Raw genomic sequence first — 21,264 nt, forward strand, 5'->3', positions numbered from 1 at the left:
AATACAGACTCTAGGGGGAGAAGCAGTAAATAAGTATATGGAACCACTGTTGGCAGTAATTGATGGGGCATGAAACTGGGGCTGTGGATACCTGGGCTATTTTGTTGCTGTCTGCTGGGGTGTTTCTTTAGTGTGATTCTTGGGTTATAAATGGCAGGAATCGTGAGTGGAAAGCCAGGAATTTGGGATTGTTTTCAGGTCATTTAAAACTAAGCTGTAAAATGTTTTTGGTGTTTGATATTATGTTCACAATTTTGTTACGGTGGGCATATACCAAGTAAGGCAAGATGTGTCTGTGTTTAGGAGGTGGTGGAAATCCAAGAGAGCGTACATTAGTAGCTATTATATCACATTAGAATTTCAGGCTCACTAGGTTAAAGAGCCAATATGACTTTTAAGTGAGAGGTATTTGGGGGGGTCAAGTATTTGGGTACAAGTATTCAATGTACATAAACTGAGTTTAAAAATCACTCTTTTGGGAGTGCAACACTTTGACTTAATGGACAGAAGCTTCTTGACTTCAGGAAAATCACCTCCCCTTCTGGACGTCCTCTAGATAAAACAAGGGGGATAAAGACAATGAATATGTGTTAAGGTTGCTTTAACCTCATCAGAGGTTTGGTCCTAACTGTCTTCAGTAACTTGAAGCAACCTCAGTTTTATTCTTTTACAAACAGGCTCTTCTTAAATGTTGATTGAATATTAAACTTTAATGTTAAATATGATTCTCTCTTGTCCTCTTTCAAATCTAACAAATCAAAATAGAACCATAAATTTTGAAGGACCCAAAGGATATTCAGTCAGCACCCAGGTATAGTCTCTTCATTCTTAAAATGTGTGTAAAATGTCTCAGAACAGCCATCAGAATGACTATTCTGCTGCTGAGCCCTGAGGAACGTAAGACAATGTGTGAGAACAAAACATAGCACCAGGGAAGAAGACTTACGGTATCAGGAGACATCCAGCACTACCCATGTGGTCACTTGCGGGTTCTGAGGATCAAGTGAGGGAATTGTGAAAGATGAAGGTCACCTAGGCAGTAGTTAAGCAAAACTGTTGCTGCCAACAGTGCATTGAAGTTCATTAGGCTGGAACTATTTGCTTAAGTCAAGAACAACAATGAAAGCAGTGTCAGAGCTCGAAGATGCTGGGGACAATTACAGCAAACAGGGCACATGGGAACCACAAGAAAGTGGTTTGTCACAGGTGGGGCTGCAGCGGGGGCCAGGCACCCCCTGGCTCCAGACTGCGGCTGTCCCAGGCCTCTCCAGCCCGCACTCCTTGCTGCCGTGTTTTGAATCAATTTTATACCATCAAAGGTATGATGAGACATTTCATTTCGTAACTTGTCTCAATCTTCCATCTGAATGGAGCCAATTTTCAGATAAGCAGGAGTGCTAATTACCAACCCCATCTAAATTTAGAAGTACTTTCAGAGCTTTGCAGAACTCATTCAGATTATAGGCCTCACTTAAGCTGCTCAAACAGGAATGAGAATTTAACTTCTGACATGGAAATGCAGAAGCCTCACAGCTCGCCAGGGTCCAGCCAGAGGAATGTTATTGTTTCTAGCAAAAATTGCGTTGTTCCTAGAAGGTACGTCATTTACTTTCATGATCACAGTCCCATTTGACGAGAAAAATCAGATCATTAGAAAGCTGTCTTTGAGTAGCTGAGTGGTTTGGATGCCCAGTGCTAGTTATAGCAGGAGAGCTGCTCAGGAGACCCTGGAGAAAGAGACTTTAAAATTGCCAGTGGACACCAACACTGCTGTGTTCTGCTGGGCGCATGCGTAGGTGTCCGGTTGAGAATGATGCAGCCTGGCCCTCACTGCTTCTGGTCAGAGTCTGGAGGAAGAGACTTGGGGGCTGATATAATCTAGAACACAGACAAGCGTGTTTGGACACTTTTTCCACGTGAGCACAAGCTGCTGCTCCCCTCCCCAGTGCGTGTGTTAGCTCTTCACAGGAGTTTTGTTAAGTCTCCTGCGTCCTGTCAGGCAATGGGTCTGGGTCAGAGGGGTTAGTTTTTAGCAGACGTTTGCCAAGGTAATTAGTTCAGGGATCCAGCCGGCTCACCTTTCAGCCCCACACTGTGCTCGCGACATTATTCTGAGCTTCTCTATATTGAATGGTGTTGGTTCCTACCACTGCTTTTATGTAAGCCTCCCGGCATTTGTGGAGCTTGAACAGTCATGAATGAAAGCTCAGCTGCTTCAGAGGCAGCCTCTGAAGTGGGCAGAGGGGCTTCAGCATGCCTTTTGATTTCCTCCTGAGTGTGGTTGAGCTGAGAATGTTCCCATGGTGGGGTCCCCAGTTTTCACAGGGCACAGAAGGGGGGTGGTTTGAGAGCAAGCCACCTGGCTAATTTCCTTGGGCTGGTTAGGACGGAAAACCCATCCACGGCCTCTAAAAATGGACCTTTATTTAAAGATTTGCTCCTAGTTTTTATTGCATTAGAGGTGGTCTTACTTCAAGGTTTTCCCAGGCCCCTTTGTATTTTAAATTGCAGCTTAGAAAGGTAGCATCACTGTTTGTTGGCCGCGGACTGAGTTCTCCAGCATTTTTCAGAAATTGGGGTTATCTGGGCTTTGAGAAAGGAAGTTTTTGCACAGCCAGTTCAGCATTGTTCAAGGCAGTAACACATCACTGAACAAATTGCCCTCTTGCATATGCTAATCCCACACTTAAAAGAACTCATTGTAACATGTTCTGATGCTTTAGCCCAAGGGGAGATGGGAATTGAAGGGATGTCAGATCGTGTCATGTGACCCTCAAATATCTAAAATGCCTGTTTTCTTTGGGTCAGCAGTTCATACTCAGCACATGTGAAGGAAAGTATCCTGTGTGGTTTGTGGAAAAGATTAGTCCTTGTTCCTGCTTTTGTGTGTGGGAGCTGGCCTTGCTGTTGAAGATTCACTGGCTGGAATTCCTGCTTTGGGTCTTAAATTTCAGTGCTCTTGGCAAGGAACACCAAATCTTATTTTCAACAATAAATTAAAAGAATTCAAAAGAGTTCCTTCATTGTGACTGTGGAAAATGTGATTTGCCTTTTAGGAAAGCATGCTGTTAATCCCACCCGCTCTCTTTGTGTCTTTTTAGAAAGGCCCACATTGACTCTTACAGTGACAGAATACGTCTAATAGAGTGATCTCAGGTTTTGCTCATAGACCATTCGTATTCCAGACCAGGGAGTCTCAGTGGGAAAGAATAAAAACACATCCACATATAAACAGCAGGTTCCCATTTCTCTTAAGAACAAACAGAACAGAGGAGCATTTTAAGTGAGTAGGGCCAGAAGGATCCACGAGGCTTTGGATGGCTTGATTGCATAATCAGGGTCTCCCTTTTAAGTGCTTAAATCTCTATAAATGTTTGCCATCTACGTCCTCAGATGAGATGAATTAAATGGAATGAAAGGCTATGTAGGTATCACTTTTCCAAATCGGCTGTCACATCCAGGTTGGGTTTTCATGTGTACAGAAAGACTTGGGAAGAAATCTTTGATTAATTTTTTTTTTTGGTCTTGCAGAGTAATTCCCTCTTGGTCCCAGACAGTCTAAGAGGCACAGATAAACGCAGAAATGGACCCGAGTTTTCTAATGACATCAAAAAAAGAAAGGTGGACGATAAGGACTCCAGCCACTATGTAAGTAAATAAAGGGCTTGAAATAATATTTTGTTTGTCTTCTTGCTCACCTTCTAAGTGAGTCTATAAAAGATCTGATAATTTCACATACCTTAAAATAATGTATCAAGAGGATAGATTCTTACATTGTAGGATATTATTTCCCTCTAGAGCTGTAAATTATGTATCTTCTAGGCTCAGTATTAAATTTTGGGCTTTCTTCTGCAGTTATTCATAAGAGGGGATACAGAAATGTAGGACTAGCTTCATGGTGTGTGGTCTGAGCCAGCTGCGCTGGCCCTGCTCTTAAAAGGAACCTGTCTCACCCTTAGTTTCATCCTCTGCTCTCCACCATCTTTAAATGCTCAATTTTTGAGCCAGGGCCTGTATTTTCATTTTGTCCCAGGCCTTGCAAAATTTGGTACCCTGTCGTGCTGAGATAATGAGGATGAGAATTTGGTGTCACCAGCTGCCTTCTTGGATGCCACTGTGGTAATAGATTCAGGTCCAAATTAGGCCTTAAGTCAGAGTCTGTCCTCTGCTGCAGCGTGTGGTGCAGTGATAAAAGTCCGTGGTAAAAATGGAAGAAACACTGGGGGCATCTTGTTCAAACCCTACAGATGAGACCACACAGCTCGATATGAGGACTCTTGATTCAGATCTGGCTAAAACCACATTCATGAGGAGAGCAAACCAAGCCAAATGGCCATTGACTGTGGTCTCGGGGTCATAAACATTGCATCTGACAGATACCTTGTCATTCCCTTGTGTGTCCGTGAGTTTCTATTTCAGGATGGACACATTATCAGAAGTGTGAGAGCAGAGGGTGAGTTGAGCCATTCCCGGTTGCCCCTGGAGGAGAACGTGTCCACCTCCAGCTGGCTGCTGTGCAGAGGTTTCCACGCTAGGCCTCTGTCTCCTGCTAGCTGGCACAAGCTGAGGGCTAATGTAGTGTTTAGAAATGGGTAACAGTTCTTGAGCAGCACCTCAAGGTAGTGCCAGGTACCGTATCCTTCTGTGTGGCTTGTTTCACTTAACTCTCAAAACCACCCTGTGTATTTGGTACCATCCCTCCATTTCATAGATAAAGGAACTGCAGCACAGAGCTTTTAAGTGATTGGCCCAAGGCCAGCGTTAGTAGCAGAGCCTGGAGACAGCCTGACTCTAGAATCCATGCTCTTGGTAACCATGCTAGGATTCCCAAAGCAAGAGCCTAGGATTGGATGTTTTGGCGCAGAATATTGGTACCTACTTTGTTCCATAATAATACTCTAAGAACCCAAATTGCTGATCTCCCCACCCCAGCCCAAGCCTTTTTAGTATGTATTTGCCCCTTATCTTTTGCCCAGCACTTGTGTTGCACACAGATACTTTTATATATGACATTGATTGTTCGTCAGCCATGACATACTTGCACACTTGCCAATGATACAATTCTAAGTTGCTCTGTGCAAGGCTCGTGTGGATAAATTATTTAGTAGTGAGTGATGTAGAATCCATGGCTCTACATGACTTTTTCGTAACCTGCTGCTATTAGCTGTGTCTAGTTGTATTGGTAGTTGAGGGCAATGTATTGAGATGATGTTGGAGAAGGTGGAGCAAAGGACTCAGACCTTAGATGTTTGATGACAGATATGTACTGTACTGTGAAGGTTTATATTTGGGGGATGATCCGATACAAAGCTAACATTTACATTTCAGACTACTTAGGGATGCACTTCACAGTTCCATTTTAAATAAATGAATTGTCTGCTACTTCTTACCAGTTGGTCTGTACATTACATTAACCTTTTTTATTTTCCTACTTTTTTTTCCTAAAGGGAAACCCCTTCAGCTTGTATTTTGTCACTGTCACCTGGGTTCCTTTCTTTCTTTCTTTTAATCAGTGTTTTTTGTTGTTGTTGTTGTTTTGGTTGGCCGTACTGTGCAGCATGCGAATCTTAGTTCCCTGAAGAGGGATCAAATCCGTGCCCCCTGCAGTGAAAGGGTGGAGTACTAACTGCTGGACCACCAGGGAATTCCCATACCTTGGGTTTCTTAGTACCTGAAAACGTTTGTGATTTTCTGTGGGCTTTGTTAAGAGAAAGCAAATTTTTTTTAGTATTTTTTCTTTTATTGCATGAAAAAATACTTCTTTCAACAGACTTATTTTAAATTACCCAGGCTTCCTCATTGGTTGTAATTTCTTGATATTGCTAGTGAATTGCATGGGATTTTTATAACTATGACTAAAGCATATCTAGTCACACATTATTGAAGAAAGTCAATTGGGTCTCCCTCGTATAACACTTTAGGTATGACTAGATAAAACATTTAAGATGTGAATTTAGAGTTGGGGGTGTCTTTCTAGCTGGACTTGGGGTCCACAGAAAGTTAATGGGTTTGCACTTATACTGATATTTCTCAGGCATTATTAGTGTATTCTTATTTGACAATGACATCAGTATAAGAACTGTGTAGATCATAAACCGGGGGCCTGCTCCTTTTTGAGAATTAGGGCCCATTTGCGATAACCTGTTTTTTTGTATGTTGATTGTATGACTGTGAACTAAAGAGCATAGGCCTTTTGGCTAAGAAAGCTTCTTAACCTTAGTTCAGGGCTTCTTCAGCCTGCCCTGAACTTGATGTAAGAGTGATCACGTTATTAAATTGAACAGCTTTTTTCTGAAGCTTTTTCAAATTCAGTGCAACCATGGAGTTTCCTCTGATGAGCCAATTTTATGGCTTCATGTCAAGACCATAAAAGCTCTACTGTAGGATGCCAGTGCCCTCCAGATACTGCCATCCTATCTTCCTTCCATCACAAGAATATTCCAAGTTGATTGCTAAAGAGCCAATGTGAGGTTAGATTAGATCTAGGTAGTTATTTCAGCCAGTACTTAGCTTTGTTGTTTGTACTTTATTTTTGCTTTATTTATTTTTTTGCTTTATATAACTTTTTTTGCAGTAATTAGTAACCCCATGGGAACAAGGTCCAAATTTGTCTTTGTAATTATGAATTGCCCATGAACACTAGAATTGTTGACAGCCTTCAAGGTGATACATATAAAAGCAATGGTATGAAATTGTGTTCTTAGTTTGAAATCCGTTGGGGAAAGATCTCTTAAAGAGGGACATGTAGTTTTTGGATTATAAGAGATTCAGCTGTTGCAAACATTTATTGAGTCTTTACTGTGTGCCAAGTTTTACAGGATGCCATCACCTGTATACACACTGTGACTGTATGGCTGGTGTGCTATTGCAACAGAGTTCCTGCCCGGGGCTCTGCACCTCCCTGGGTCAGATGAGAAGGGTAGAAGGTGATCTTAGTTACCAGGGCGGGCATTCTGTAAGGGAACCTGTAGGCATGTCCCAGGTCATTTTCTAGTCTGTCTGCTACCAAGAACTATAGGTATTTCATTGAGCCTCAATCCCTTTAGTAAATGGCATTAAAATCTTTTTTTTTTTTTTCAGGATAGCGATGGTGACAAAAGCGATGACAACTTAGTTGTGGATGTTTCTAATGAGGTAACCATTCTCTTCATCAAACTTTATTTTTAGAGCAACTTGTGAGAGAAAGGACGTGGAGCCAACGTATGTTGGTCTTTTGCAACTTTACACATTAAGAATTTACTGAGTGTTCATAGAGCAGTAATGGTCTAAAAGCAACACAAACTGGTTTCTTTAAAAAAATAATCGGTCTCCCTAACCATTTTGGATTCCTAAGTTGGTGTCTGGTGCTCCTTTCTATCCTGTGCCCTCTGGGCAAAGTAGGTGAGCATGAGGGGAGACACAGTTGTTTCTAGATTTTTTTCTTTACAGTGTCTCCACCGGTGTGCTTGCAGACACCATCCTGTTCATTGTAACAACAATATTAGGTGCATGCCCTCAAATCGCCCAAATCTCAAGGACTTTGAGCACTCTCCTTTAATTTGGAGAATTGGTATGGAAACAGAGTGTGTAAAGGGAAAGATCCATCTGTTGTGAGTGAAATCATGAGACCTTTGCTTGTGCTTCTGGAGGACCCCTCATCTCCCCGCGCAAGCCCCGCCCATTCACCCAGGGAAAATGGGATTGACAAAACCCGCCTGCTGAAGAAAGACGCCTCCAGCAGCCCGGCGTCCACTGCCTCCTCGGGAAGTTCCACTTCTTTGAAATCCAAAGAAATGAGCTTGGTAGGTCATAAGAACTGTCACTTGCCTATTTAGCAGTTCGGTTTTCTTGGGGAACCAGAGGTTCCCTAATGTATTTGAAATATGGGGTTTTTAATGACTGAGTTATATTTTTAAGGGTTTTAAAGTGAAACTCATGGTTCTGTTCTCTGTCCCTGGGTGATTCCTTTTTCCCACTGGGTCATCTCTTCTGGGCCATGGTTAAGCAAGATAAGCTTCCGTGCCTATTGCCTGCTTTCTTGGGGGATGTGTCTGTGGCACAGACTCTCTGAAACTTCTTACTTGACAAATGGTTTGAATGCCTTAGGTCCTATGAAGTCCTTCACTTTCTTAAGCGGTGCATTTCCCCTGGTTTTAGACTGACCCGTCCTGTCAGGTCATGTTGTGACCGGGTTACTGGGCAAATGGTGATGTACTCAAGGTGGCACCAGAGGTAACCTGGACGTGGGGAGGGATGAGGGTGGTATCAGGCCCATTCATGCTCTCAGTCATTCACCAGACATTGTGGAGTGTCTCATCTCTCCACTCACCATAACTGCACCATAACAACCCTGCAGTTAATCCCTGTGTGGTCCCTCAAGGCATTATCCCGTTTCACTGATGGGGGGGCAGGCCTCAAGTTGGCAAGCTTGAGGAGCCTGCCAAGTTTATACAGCACATGGACTCCCAGGCCAGAAAGAGCTGGGGTCTGTCTAGCCTATGTTCTTTGCTATCCCAGAGCACTTCTCAGACTGGCTAAAAGGACACGAAGGGTTGAGATGCAGAAGAAGGTGCCCTGTGACCCTGTTACCATCTTGACTGCCGAAGGCCTCTTATACTAGTGGGTCCGCACTGTTTATGTAGGCAAATGGGTGCTGCTGCTGAATGCGAAAGAGTTATTTTTTTAGGTACATCTCTTAAAATGATAGGGCTAGTTCTAGGGCTTTTGCCTCTGAAATGCTAGTTTGCTTCTCATCAAGCTGATGGCTCAGCTGTCTCTCTCTGTCAGTCTCAATCCCACTGCTACTAAAAGGCAAGGGTGGAAAGGTTGGTAAGGGGGTTCCTCCCTCTGATATTCTCGGTGATGGAGGCATTTGTTTCTGAGTGACCGAGAACTTTCCTCTGGGTGGTCATCATTCTTACTTGGACTAGATCCAAAGTCCACAAGCCTGATGGAAAAATACTTTTTAAAATAAAATCTGCGGAGGAAGGCGTGTGATCATGTTCTGTGTCTCTAGCTAGAGTTTTAATTCTGGCAGGAAGAGGAAAGGTCAACATTTCTCACTCACAAGTTAATGCTGTCAACATTGTGTGGATTTATGAAAATTGGCCGAGGGAGTAGCTAGAAGGTGCCCAGTGTTCCAGCTGCTGTTGTGATAAATTGTGTAATATGGCTTGGATTAAAAATAATACTCATTTAATTTGTTTAATGATACCAGCATGAGAAAGCCAGCACGCCTGTGCTGAAATCCAGCACACCGACGCCTCGGAGTGACATGCCAACGCCGGGCACCAGCGCCACTCCAGGACTCCGTCCAGGCCTCGGCAAGCCTCCAGCCATGGACCCCCTCGTCAACCAGGCGGGTAAGGCATTGCCTCTCGTGGGCTGTGTTTTGTTTTTCTCTTTCCCAACTTGATTTGTCTGTTCATCTCATTGTGCATTTCCCCGTGAATATGAGAGGTGCTTTCTGCCTGCCTCCCTCCTGCTTATCTCTGAAAAGCTGTGATAAGAAACAGATGTTTGTCCTTGGGTTTCAGCAGCTGTACCCTGTTCAGTCTCCGACTGTTTACATTTGGCTTTTCTTTTATTTCCAAATAATCCAAATCCCAAGGACTTCAATAAAGTTTCTGATAATTATTCCGCGCGTAAGCTCCTTACCAAACTATCATTGTGTGTCTGAGATTGCTAATGTTGACTGAAACAGCCGGTCTGGCCGGCCCAAGTGTGTTTCTTGTGTGCTTTAGTTGGCCAGTGTTCTGCTGGTACATCCCTTAGGAATCAGTGGTCTCTCTTCCAGGAGAAATTGGGAGGGTTTCACTGAGACTCCAGCCCCTGAGCAAACTCATAACTTTTAACTATATCTTCCTCCCTGGGAAAGGGAGAATGTAATACCCTGGACCAGGCGGTAAAGAGGCCCCAGAATATTCCTCCTAAACCTGTGCTCTTGTTTACATAAATCTAGGATCAGGTTTTTATTTGAAATTGGTACCAGAAATGGAAAGTTCAAGCTGAAGGAAGAATTATGGATTTTTATCAGGAAAACGTTCTGAGTTTAAGTCAGAAGGTGGTGCTTTCTGTCAATTAGGTACAATAATGCTGCTTAATTCCCCTGGTTTCCCAGTGTTGTCAAGTGGAGGTACAGGGGGAAATGTGTGGGCAGTGCTCCCCTTGGAGTCCATTCTCTCCTGGAGAGGAGTTCAGCTGTAGGGAAGAAGGGACCAGGACCCTATGTAGGAATTGGAGGTGATACCTTCCCCTCCCAACAGCCCCCTAGACCCCCACACCCCACCCCTCACCCCCCACACCCCCAGCCTTCCCTCCATCTCTATAACAGGAGGCACTGAAGAGGGCCCTGAAATTGATGATCAGGCTGCTTTGAGTGGCCAGGTGAGTCACTGTGGCTTGTGCTTCCTTGCAGCAGCTGGCCTGAGGACACCCCTGGCGGTGCCCGGCCCATACCCCGCACCATTTGGGATGGTGCCCCACGCAGGCATGAATGGTGAGCTGACCAGCCCCAGCGCCGCCTACGCCAGCCTCCACAACATGTCACCGCAGATGAGTGCAGCTGCGGCCGCTGCCGCCGTGGTGGCTTATGGGCGCTCCCCAATGGTGAGGATAGCAGGGACTGAGGAAGGGTGTGGGTGGGGACCTGCGGAGCGCCAGCGGCTGGCAGCCCCCACACCTGCAGACAAAGACCCAGTGTCTTCACTGCTTCTTCTTGTCCACCTTCATCAACGTGCCGCTTCATTAAGTTAAGGCCAAACACTTTTTGTTTTACTGTTTTTGTGGATGAAAAAAGGCAGTGTTTAGGAGCTCCTTCCGTGGTTCAGGGGACATCTGGTTTTCTCCCACCAAGGTAGATTTTTTTTTCCTCTGGAAGGCGATGAAATGACTCAAGTAGCTCACAGAAGCCTTTTCATTCGTTTCTTGACATTTTTTTTTTCTCCTCTTTAATTCTTAGGAAAAAATATTTGAGAAGCCGTTATTTTCTCTTTCCGTGCTTATATTATTCTTTAAACCCAATTGCATGACTTTGGCGTAAGCGGTTATCTCAGCTCAACAGGGAGAAACACAGAGGGACTGAAGTTGTGGGGCAGGGTCTCCTTCTCGTCTGCCTTCTCCCACCCTGTAAATGAGTCCTGCTTGACCAGGAAGAGATAGAACTTTGAGTAAAGGAAAAAGTTGACCGTGTGGTCCTTGATTGCATCAGGAAAAGGGACTAAATTATAACTCATAGCAAATGAAAGTCCCCAAATCATTTCTGTTGACTGTTTGAAATATGGCATGTGCATTTCTCTCCTCTCCCTTCTTCATTACCTCCAATAACTGGAGATGATATTAAAGTGCATCGTTTTCCCCTTCCTTTTCACTCCTAGGAAAGGCTGTGTAGTGGAGGGCAAGATCATTTAAAGCAAAGGGGGCAGCCGAGGGACTAGGTGCACAAAAAAGAGAGTCCATGTGTGAATTTCTAAGCATTGACTTAGACCAGTGGCATGAAACTGGAGGTGATTTTGCCTCCTTGGGACATTCGATTGTATCTGGAGACACTTTTGTTCATCAGAACTGGGGGGTTGCTATGGGCACTTAGAGGGTAGAGGCCAGTGATGCTGCTAATTATCCTGCCATTCCAGGCCAGCCCCCAGCCAAGAATTATCTGGCCCAAAACGTCAATAGTGCTGAAGTTGATAGTCACGTTGTCCTGGCTCAGACAGCGTATGTTCTTTGTACTTGTTTGAACAGGCAGAACATCCTAAGTCCACAGGACGTATTTACCATGGGAAGCTGGTTCTCAATACACAGATGGATCCTGTGCCATCCTACCTCCCAAAAAAGAAGTGTGTCTTGTGGTATTTAGTGAAGGCTGTATTATTTCTTGCATTATAATTTTTCTTTTGGGAAATGTTAACACGTGTCCCTGTTTCTGTTGCTTTGGGGATTTCTGAGTTTCTAGTAAAAAGTTTTTAGTGGTGTCACAAAGTGCCTACCCTGCATAAACTGAGTCTTATGCCTTATTCTGTTCCCAGGTTGGGTTTGATCCTCCCCCTCACATGCGTGTACCAACGATCCCTCCAAACCTGGCAGGAATCCCCGGGGGGAAGCCGTAAGTACCTCTAATTCTTGGGTTCTGTTTTAAAGGCGGTTATTTAGTCACAGGTATCAGTGCACTAGAATTCCAAAGGGAGCACAGGCTTGGGCGTTTCCAAGGAGATTTCCACTGTCTTTTCCTGAGGAGTGTTAACACTTTCTATAAATAGACACTGGGTAGGTGTCATGCCTCTGTCTTCTCACTGTGGGTGATCTCATGCATTTAGTTATTTCTGGAGAGAAGCTGTTGGAGACAGGGCCAAGGAGGGAGGTGAGAACCAGGGATGGTCGGTCCCCCTTGCTTGACCCGTCCTCAGAAAGCTGCTCTGCCTTGCCCCTGGGTTAGAGGGTGCCTGTTGGAGGTTTCCCACAGAACTGTGTTGTGGGCAGTAAGCTGTCACAGACTTGAAGTCTCAGAAAAATGAAATGTGCTATTTCTTTACCCAGCTCAGTGCTACCTCTTCCTTATTTTGGTGGAAGCAAGAGTTGTGTGAAAGGTGGGGGAGTTCCGCCCCCCACCCCCACCCCCCCGGCGCTCCAGTAAAGTTTTGCTGGGTGCCTTCCTCTGGGAGAGCCAGGATTATAAAGTGTAATATGGCATGATGGGAAGCAGTGAGAGGTAGGTTAAAGGGCAAAAGAGCATTCAGAATTTGAAAAGCCCTGTGGGTTATTCTTCCAGGGTCACTGAAAACCACCTGTTTTCCATAATATGTTAGTAATTAGAAATGTGATTTCAAATAATTCCTAAAGTTCTTCATTTTTGTACAAAGCAAGCTTGAAGTACCAGAGTCTGTCTGTCTTCTCAGCAAACATTCTTGTTTCCCTAGGTAGAAGATGGCAGAAAGCTGGTTCCAATTCACTGATTTTTTTTTTTTCCTCCCAAAAGAGGTGCATGTCACAGGCCTTCAGTTTTTTTTGTTTTTGTTTTTGTTTTGCTTATACCCTTCACTTTCGAACGGTTGCATTCAGCTGTTACTTACATGTCTGTTGCATACTGCATTATTTTGAGTGGTCCGTTCGACTATTTGGTCATCCTTGTGTGGTTTTTATTGCAGCCTTGCTTCAGAAGACGGGAATCCTTACTCTATCACCTGCTTTTAGAAGGCAGATTCACACTGCTCCTCTTTTCCTGCATTTTGATATCTATTTCATGATAATTTGACTCATGATGAACTGAAGCTTTGGTTTGTATTAGGAACTAGTAGAGACGTTAAGAATTTACAGTGACATCTTGGCCCAGGGAAGAGCAGAACTGGGAAGCGGGGCAGTGTTGCAAATACTTTCTTGGCTGGTAGATCTCTTCTGACTGAAAGGCTTCAGTGAACTACTGACCTGTGAACTACTATGTTGTGCTTTCTTAGGAAGGCCTCAGGGTGCCCATCGGTATTTCTTACCTGTGGTTGCTGGCAGAGTAGCTAGCTGTCATGTGTCCTTCTGCCTGGTGAGTGGATAAGGGGCACATGAGTACTGTTGAGCTAAGAGACAGTCATTAATAGTAACTGATAAATCTTCAGAGAAATATTAGGTAACTAAGGCCAAGTTCAACTAACCATTAGGGAAAGCCAGTTTCTGCAGTCAGAGCTGTGGAGGGTGTGCCCAAGACCCCACCCTGGATGTGAAATGTGAGGAAGGAGACTGGAGGTGGGCAGAGCTGACAGCCATAGAGTTGGTCCTGAAGGCTGGTATGAGGGATGGTTAACTCAGACCCAGTTCCTAACAGTTGTGTGTGCAGTTAGACACCAAGTTTATACTTTCAGTGAACATGCTTCTTAGAGCCAAAAGAGTCATGTTCTTGACTTGCCAGCACCTTGGACTTCCCCGTGTTCACGGCTCAGACCGCAACAGCGGACTGAGAGGCAAAGCTGTGAGACTCATGTAACAGTGGTTTTCTCCCCTTGATCAAAAAGGGCACTGGTCTGTGGATCAGAGGTGTCACTGCTTTCTAAAACAGTTAAGATATTTTTTGGATTCTCTTTCAAGATTAAGGTATTCTCTTTTAAGATATTATGGGAGGAAGATCAAATTAATTGGTAGCAGAGGGAAAAATGAACTTGCCCACTGTCCAGGATCTGGGCTATGCAGTCTTACTCCATGTATTAATCCATTAATTAGTTTGAGAAGACATACTGTTCTCATCGTTTAGTAAAGTCATACTGCCCGAGGCAGTGCTGTTCAAACCAGCTATGATGACAGACCAGTTTTTCCCTGAAATGACAAAGATTGAGACTCCTGTAAAAGATAGATAAAGATGAGTAAGGAGGAAAAGATACAAAATACCAGTCCCAGGGTTTTATTACAAGAGACAGCAGTCGTGAGTTGACTTGAGTTGCTGTGTAAAAGTCTCTGGGAGAGTGGGCACCTCACCAGGGGCAGCAGTGAATGTTTGCCAACCACACTGAGCAGTGCCGTCTGAGGCTCATAAGAGTAATGGTGACAAGCCACCATGTCTAGGGGAGGGTGAACAAAGTGGTAAAAATTTTCCAGTGTCTTTCTCTGAGAAATTCCAATGGAAATAATAATTGGAATGGGCAAATGGAAGCTCTTTGTAGATGTTTGATGGAGAACTGTGTGTTAGGTACCCAGCAGGCTCCAGGAAAGACAGTGTTGGTCATCCCATCTCTGGGGGTGGCTACTGATGTTGGGTGGACCTTAAAGAAACAGTAAATACTTGAGTTACGTTTGTGACAAGTGCTGAGTGCTGTGAAGGCAGAACAATGGTGATAGACAGACAGGTAAAGAGTGACAGAGTTGGTAACGGCTTCCTTGGGGTAGGGTAGATATGCAGAAAGCTGAAGTTCACGCAAGAGGATAGGGCAGAGCTGGGCAGAGGGGGCTGGGAGGGTGGGCTGTTGTAGGTATAGGGGACAGCAGGCTCCCAGCACAGAGAAGCAGCTTGACAATTCACGGGCAGGTGGATGAGTGTCTGAGAAGTGTGGTACAGCCGGGAGAGTTCATTTAGGGTTGGAGGGACCTTAGAAGTGCCTCTAGTGTGAATGCTCATCTGTGGTTCAAGTTTCCTATAATGGCCTCACCAAGTGTCTGAGCATCTCTGACTGATTCTCTAGTGATATCAGCTCATTTTCCCTGGCCCTTTGAAAACTCTTTGAGCCCTTGAGTTGAACTCTGTCTCCCTGGAGCTTTTACCTGTCAATCCTGTTCTTATCCACTCCCTGGGACCACACAGTGCTCCACTAATCCAGCCTTCTCAAGACAGACAGCTCTTGAGATCTTTGGAGACCACCATCTCTCCACCACGTGTGTCTTCCAGCTGAGTGTGTCTGTAGCTTCAGCCTTGATTTATGGGATATGATTTCAGGTTCCTAGGCCATCTGTCAGTCACTCCACTTCCTTTCCTGTCTTCTACAGATGTCATCCAAATTTGCTGAATAGGCTAGAGGACCCTATTGGGAGCTCACAGCCTGATGATGGGGAGATGGTTTTAATCAAGTAATCACAAAAATAAATGTGTAATTAAATTGAGGTAGCTGTGACCATACCATACCAGTCAGGTATGACCTAAGTCAAATCCCTTATGATTATACAGTGGAGATGACAAATAGTTTCAAGGGATTAGATCTGGTAGATGGAGTGCCTAAAGAACTATGGACAGAGGTTCATGACATTGTACAGAAATCAGTGACCAAAATCATCCGAAAGAAAAAGAAATGCAAGAAGGCAAAGTGGTTGTCTGAGGAGGCTTTACAAATAGCTGAGAAAAGAAGAGATGTGAAAGGCAAGGGAGACAGGGAAAGATATACCAACTGAATGCAGAGTTCCAGAGAGTAGCAGGGAGAGATAAGAAAGGCTTCTTAAATGAACAGTGCAAAGAAATAGAGGAAAACAATAGAATGGGAAAGGCTAGAGATCTCTTCAAGAAAATTGGAACTATAAAGGGAACATTTCATGCAAAGATGGGCACAGTAAAGGACAGGAATGGCAAGAATCGAACAGAAGCAGAAGAGATTATGAAGAAGTAGGAAGAATACACAGAAAAAAAACTACACAAAAAAGGTCTTAATGACCTGAATAGCCACAATGGTGTGGTCACTTACCTAGAGCCAGATACCCTGGAGTGTGAAGTCAAGTGGGCCTTAGGAAGCATTACTATGAACAAAGCTAGTGAAAGTGATGGAATTCCATCTGAGCTATTTAAAATCCTAAAAGATGATGCTGCGAAAGTGCGGCACTCAATATTTGCTCAGCAAATTTGGAAAACTCAACCGTGACCACAGGACTGGAAAAGGTCAGTTTTCATTCCAGTCCCAAAGAAAGACAGTGCCAAAGAATATTCAAACTACCATACAATTATGCTCATTTCATGCTACCAAGGTTATACTCAAAATCCTTCAAGCTAGGCTTCAGCAGTACTTGAATCAAGAACTTCCATTTCTAGTAGCTGAGTTTAAAAAAGTCAGAGGAACCATAGATCAAATTGCCAGTATTCATTGGGTCATAGAAAAAGCAAGGGAATTCCAGAAAAATATCTACTTCTGCTTCATTGAGTACACTAAATCCTTTGACTGTGTGGATCACAACAAACTGGAAAATTCTTAAAGGGATGGGAGTACCAGACTGCTTTACCTATCTCTTGAGAAACCTGTATGCAGGTCAAATAGCCAACAGTTAGAAACTTACATGGAAGAACTGGCTGGTTCAAAATTGGGAAAGGAGGTACAACAAGGCTGTATATTGTCATCGTGCTTATTTAACTTCTATGCAGAGTACATCATGCGAAATGTTGGGCAGGATGAATCACAAGCTGGGATCAAGATTGCCGGGAGAAATATCAACAACCTCAGATATGCAGATGATACCACTCTAGTGGCAGAAAGTGAAGAGGAACTAAATTGCCTCTTGCTGAAGTTAAAAGAGGCTTGAAACTCAACATTCAAAAAATTAAGATCAGGGCAGCCAGTCCCGTTACTTCATGACAAATAGAAGGGGAAAAAGTGGAAACAGTGACAGATTTTATTTTCTTGGGCTCCAAAATCACTGTGGATGGTGACCGCAGCCATGAAATTAAAAGATGCTTGCTCCTTGGAAGGAAAGCTATGACAAACCTAGAGTGCATTTGAAAAAGCAGGGACATCACTTTGCCAACAAAGGTCCATATAGTCAAAACTATAGTTTTTCCAGTAGTCATGTATGAATGTGAGAGTTGGACCATAAAGAAAGCTGAGTGCCAAAGAATTGATACTTTTGGATTGTGGTGCTGGAGAGGACTCTTGAGAGTCATTTGGACTGCAAGGAGATCAAACCAGTCTATCCTAAGGAAATCAACCCTGAATATTCATTGGAAGGACTGATGCTGAAGCTGAAGCTCCAGTACTTTGGCCACCTGGTGCTAAGGGCTGACTCATTGGAAAAGACTCTGATGCTGGGAAAGATGGAATGCAAAAGGAAAAGGGGGTGGCAGAGGATAAGATTAGATAGCATCACCAACTCATTGGACATGAATCTGAGCAAACTCAGGGAGATAGTGAAGGACTGAGGAGCCTGTTGTGCTATAGTCAATAGTCCATGGGGTCTCGAAGAGTCAGACATGACTTAGCAACTGAACAACAATAACAAGAACTGTGATAGAGGAGTATTGTTTTCTGAAACTCTGAAAGCCTGATCCCATTTGGAGGGTTAAGGGAAAATTCTTGAAGAGTTTGAAGGGGAAGGGCAGAAGCCTCTAGGTGGAGAAACCAGCATATGCAAAGGCCCTGTGGCCTTTCATTGTTTCTTATCAAAGAGCATGACATTGCCACTATTCTGTACTTGTTCTGGTGTCAGCGTGATCTAAGATCTCAGTAGCTTTCCCAACCAACCTGGACATTTTTCTCTCTCTCCCACTTCTGACTTCTCTTGACTTCTTTTTGTTGAAGGCATCATCCCATTTCTTACATCTGTACTCAGACTTTAGGTTTGATGCTTTCCATTTTACCCAGTCTTATTATTTTTTAAAATCCTCACCAAGATTGTGGCAAGAGTTTTCTGTAATGAAATATTTATCTGATCTTATCTGTTTCTTGCTCAGAAATCTGCAAAAGGTGCATATAATCTCCTGATGTAATCCCTCTGATAGAGTCACCTCAGCTTGTTTTTCCAGCCTCATGTCCCATATGCATTGCATCTCATGCTCTGGCTGAATGGGATAACCTTGTATTCCGTGAATGGCTCTCCTCCTACTTGGAGCAACTTCCTCTCTAACTTGTCTCTACCTGTTCCTACAGAAATATTTTCTTTAATTTAAAGACCACTTCAGGCTGCTGCCACCTCCCAGAAGCCTTTGCTGATGCCTGTCCCACATATGATCTCTCTCCACCAGCCCCTTGTAAGTCTTGTGACACTTTCCACACTTTGGCCTTGAATTATAACCATGTGTACAAGTCCTGTCTCTATTTGCTTCTTCCCCACTACAATTAAAGCTTCTGAAGTCCTCTTGTCCCCTTGAGCCTTGATAGCCAGTAAACAAATACTTGCCGCGTTGACAAGGTGGGGGATGAGCCCAGGATTGTGTAAGGCCGTATGATTCATCCTTTTCCAAGGGAGAATGCAGTTTGCATTTTAGAGACATGCAATGCTGATTTATAAGCGGTTGCTCTCACTGTGTTTCCAAATCCTCAAGGCGAAATTTAATTGTTGCGTTTTGTTGACTTAATTTGAACTTACTTTGAGTTTTAGGAAATTTATTCCCTGAACTCTGTGGAGCTCACTGATAAAAAAAGAAACCTAGAAGAAGTTTAGACAGATTGACATCTTTGTTATACTTTGTGCCTCCCTCCTCTCAAGATGTTTTTTTCCTGGCCTAAGGGCACCGCTTTCCTCCCCACAAATACTTGGGGCCAAGGTCTACTTGCCTCATACAGTAACATCTAGAGGTCAGTTGTAACTCACACTAATAATAGTTTGACTCAAGATTCCAGCTAAGTTCCAAGTTCCCTCACCCTGTGTTTTAATGCTAGACGTGTAATTGAGAAATCTTCCACCCACTTGTTTAGTGTTTAAATAAACCTTCTAAACTACCTTTCTGGAGTTGCAGCCTAATGGGAAGAGAAAATCTAAACTACATTTGGGGTAAAATTGCCTCTTAAGAAAATATGTTTTGCAGCATTGAAAAAGGCCATCCAGCTTCTAGCTGAGAAAACGTTTTTGTGGCCAGTCCCCTCTCCCTCCTGTCCATTCCTGATCTTGCTTCTGATCCCTGTGCTGACCATGTCTAGATTCCACACTTGGTTTATTTAGTGGATTTGGAAATCAATTCAGCCCCTGCCCTTTTTTACTTATTATGATATTTGGTGGTTTTTTTTTTTTGTCTATTAAGTGCATAAAGGAACATGCTTATTTTGTGCTATATTGTCACCATGTGTGTTTGAGTTTAACTTCTCTTTTTCTACCTTTGAATGGTCTAGGACTGTGTCCCTAATTTCTTAGGTTTATACTGAAGTGTAAGTCCTTTCCTTTTGATCTGAGTTATGTTTAGCTGCTGGACAATCGTCCCTTCCTTTTCTCTCCCTTTTTACCTCTTCAGAAATGGCTTTCAGCTTACTAGACATAGCTTGTCTTATCTCTTAAGTGAATGCTGCTATTTACCTGCAGTGATTGGTTCCTTTGCTAGGACTTTTAAATGGAGCTTTGAAGTGGCTGTATTTTAAACTTGTCTTTGTCTTACTTTTTGTCCACGTGTCTCTTGGTTTGTATCTTGTCCTGCATAGGAGCCCTGTTGCTGCCCCAGCACATTTACAGTTTGGAAAAATTTAATTGATGGAGAAAGTAGGGCCTTAGAATCATAAATGCAGACTTTGATCAGGGAACTTCTGGTGTATCAGCTAGACCATCTCTTCTTCATTACTTTGTCTAGTAATTTTTTTTTATATCTATTTTAAGAAGTTCTGCATTCCCCTTTTTAAAATATGAGGATAGCTGTGTATTCAACTAAATAAGGGAAAAAGTCTCCCATCTTAATAGTTTAATGTCCTCTATTTGTATTTTGTTACTAAAGCCCTCCATTGATGTAGAAATGCTATCTTCAAGTGGGGTGAGGACTGCACCTTGATCTGCATGTTTACTGTTTGGGAGGATGCTCAGAGGCCAAACTGAGAAAATCCTGTGAAAGAAGTAAAGGATTTAACAGATGTTATAAGCTAGGCATGCAGACCCTAAAAAAAAAATTAAAGGTAGAGCTTGTTAGATTGGCAAAGAAAGATTTTTATCATTAGTAGATGAATTATATACCTGAGGACTTCCCCCCCTCTGAATCTTAGAATAATATGGCTCTGATTTTCTTATGAGTCCACATCCCAACAGCCCCAGCCACCACCTTCACTCTACTAGTTCTTGTGGCTGGGAGCATCATCCAAAATCATAACTTAACATTGTTCTCATCTGTCTTAGAATGAGCTAGATGCCACAGCCCTCAGCCCTCAGGGCTCCTTCATGAAGCACGTGGATGATGCCTGGTGTTCTCTTTTTGTGTAAGGAAGGTGTCTCCATCCTGGTGGGCCCCACAATCCCTCTTGAGGCGAGAGTGTCAAAGGTGGTGACTTGGAAGTGAAGTAGAGGTTAGAGCCCCACTTCTGTGATTGGCTGGCCCGTCCTTTGTATGAGCTGAGTTGAACCTGTTATGCATGCTCTCTTGTCCTGCTTTCCCTCCTCTGTAAATAAGAAGGGATGGCGAGCTGTCTCCTGTGACATGGGAACCAAAGGTTGAATCTATATAATGCTTCCTACTTTCCTGCAAGTACTTTCCCACATGACATCATTCCCCCCACACCTCAGCAGTCACATTTACAGGGTATGTTTTGTCACAGCACGCTGTAAAAATAGGGAAATGCAACCCAGATAACTTCTATATGGTCTCCACATCTCACTAGTGACTAAACTGAAACTCTGGCCTGGGTCCCCTCACTTCCTAAGCTTCACCGTATGCTCTTCAGTACCCAGACTCAGGAACCAGCTTGTCACACGTGACCCACGGCAACTTCCGCCACAGCTGATGTCTGAGGGGTCTCTCATCCACCGGGTTCTGCTGATGGGGTGGCCTGTGGATTTCACAGTTACTGTTGTTCTCATTGCCTCTTGTTCTGCTCTTCATCAGCTCTGTATCTCTGGGACTACCTCTCCCCTTTGAGAAACCACCTCCTAGGCACATTTGGTATAAGTTTTATGGGAAAGTTGGCTGGCAGAGCCCAAGTGGACTCCCCACCTTTCTGTAGC

The 21,264-nt window shown here is 43.7% G+C and overlaps 1 protein-coding gene across 9 annotated transcripts in view; it reads left to right on the forward strand.

Annotated features, from left to right (window-relative positions):
• The window catches only part of LOC102268380 (TLE family member 1, transcriptional corepressor), a 91,821-nt gene that overhangs the window by 54,530 nt on the left and 16,027 nt on the right, over positions 1-21,264 (forward strand). For 4 of the 9 annotated variants that reach the window (XM_014481859.2, XM_070375716.1, XM_005906861.3 and 1 more), the window contains exons 9-14: positions 3,532-3,648; positions 7,081-7,134; positions 7,629-7,781; positions 9,197-9,341; positions 10,397-10,587; positions 12,003-12,079. In XM_014481859.2, the coding sequence (XP_014337345.1) occupies positions 3,532-3,648; positions 7,081-7,134; positions 7,629-7,781; positions 9,197-9,341; positions 10,397-10,587; positions 12,003-12,079 (737 nt within the window). The remainder of the gene's footprint in view (positions 1-3,531; positions 3,649-7,080; positions 7,135-7,628; positions 7,782-9,196; positions 9,342-10,396; positions 10,588-12,002; positions 12,080-21,264) is intronic. The other 5 variants (XM_070375717.1, XM_070375722.1, XM_070375723.1 and 2 more) reach the window with 3 other exon arrangements.

Source organism: Bos mutus, chromosome 8, assembly GCF_027580195.1.
Source record: "Bos mutus isolate GX-2022 chromosome 8, NWIPB_WYAK_1.1, whole genome shotgun sequence".
In the NCBI taxonomy this organism is placed as follows: Eukaryota; Metazoa; Chordata; class Mammalia; order Artiodactyla; family Bovidae; genus Bos; species Bos mutus.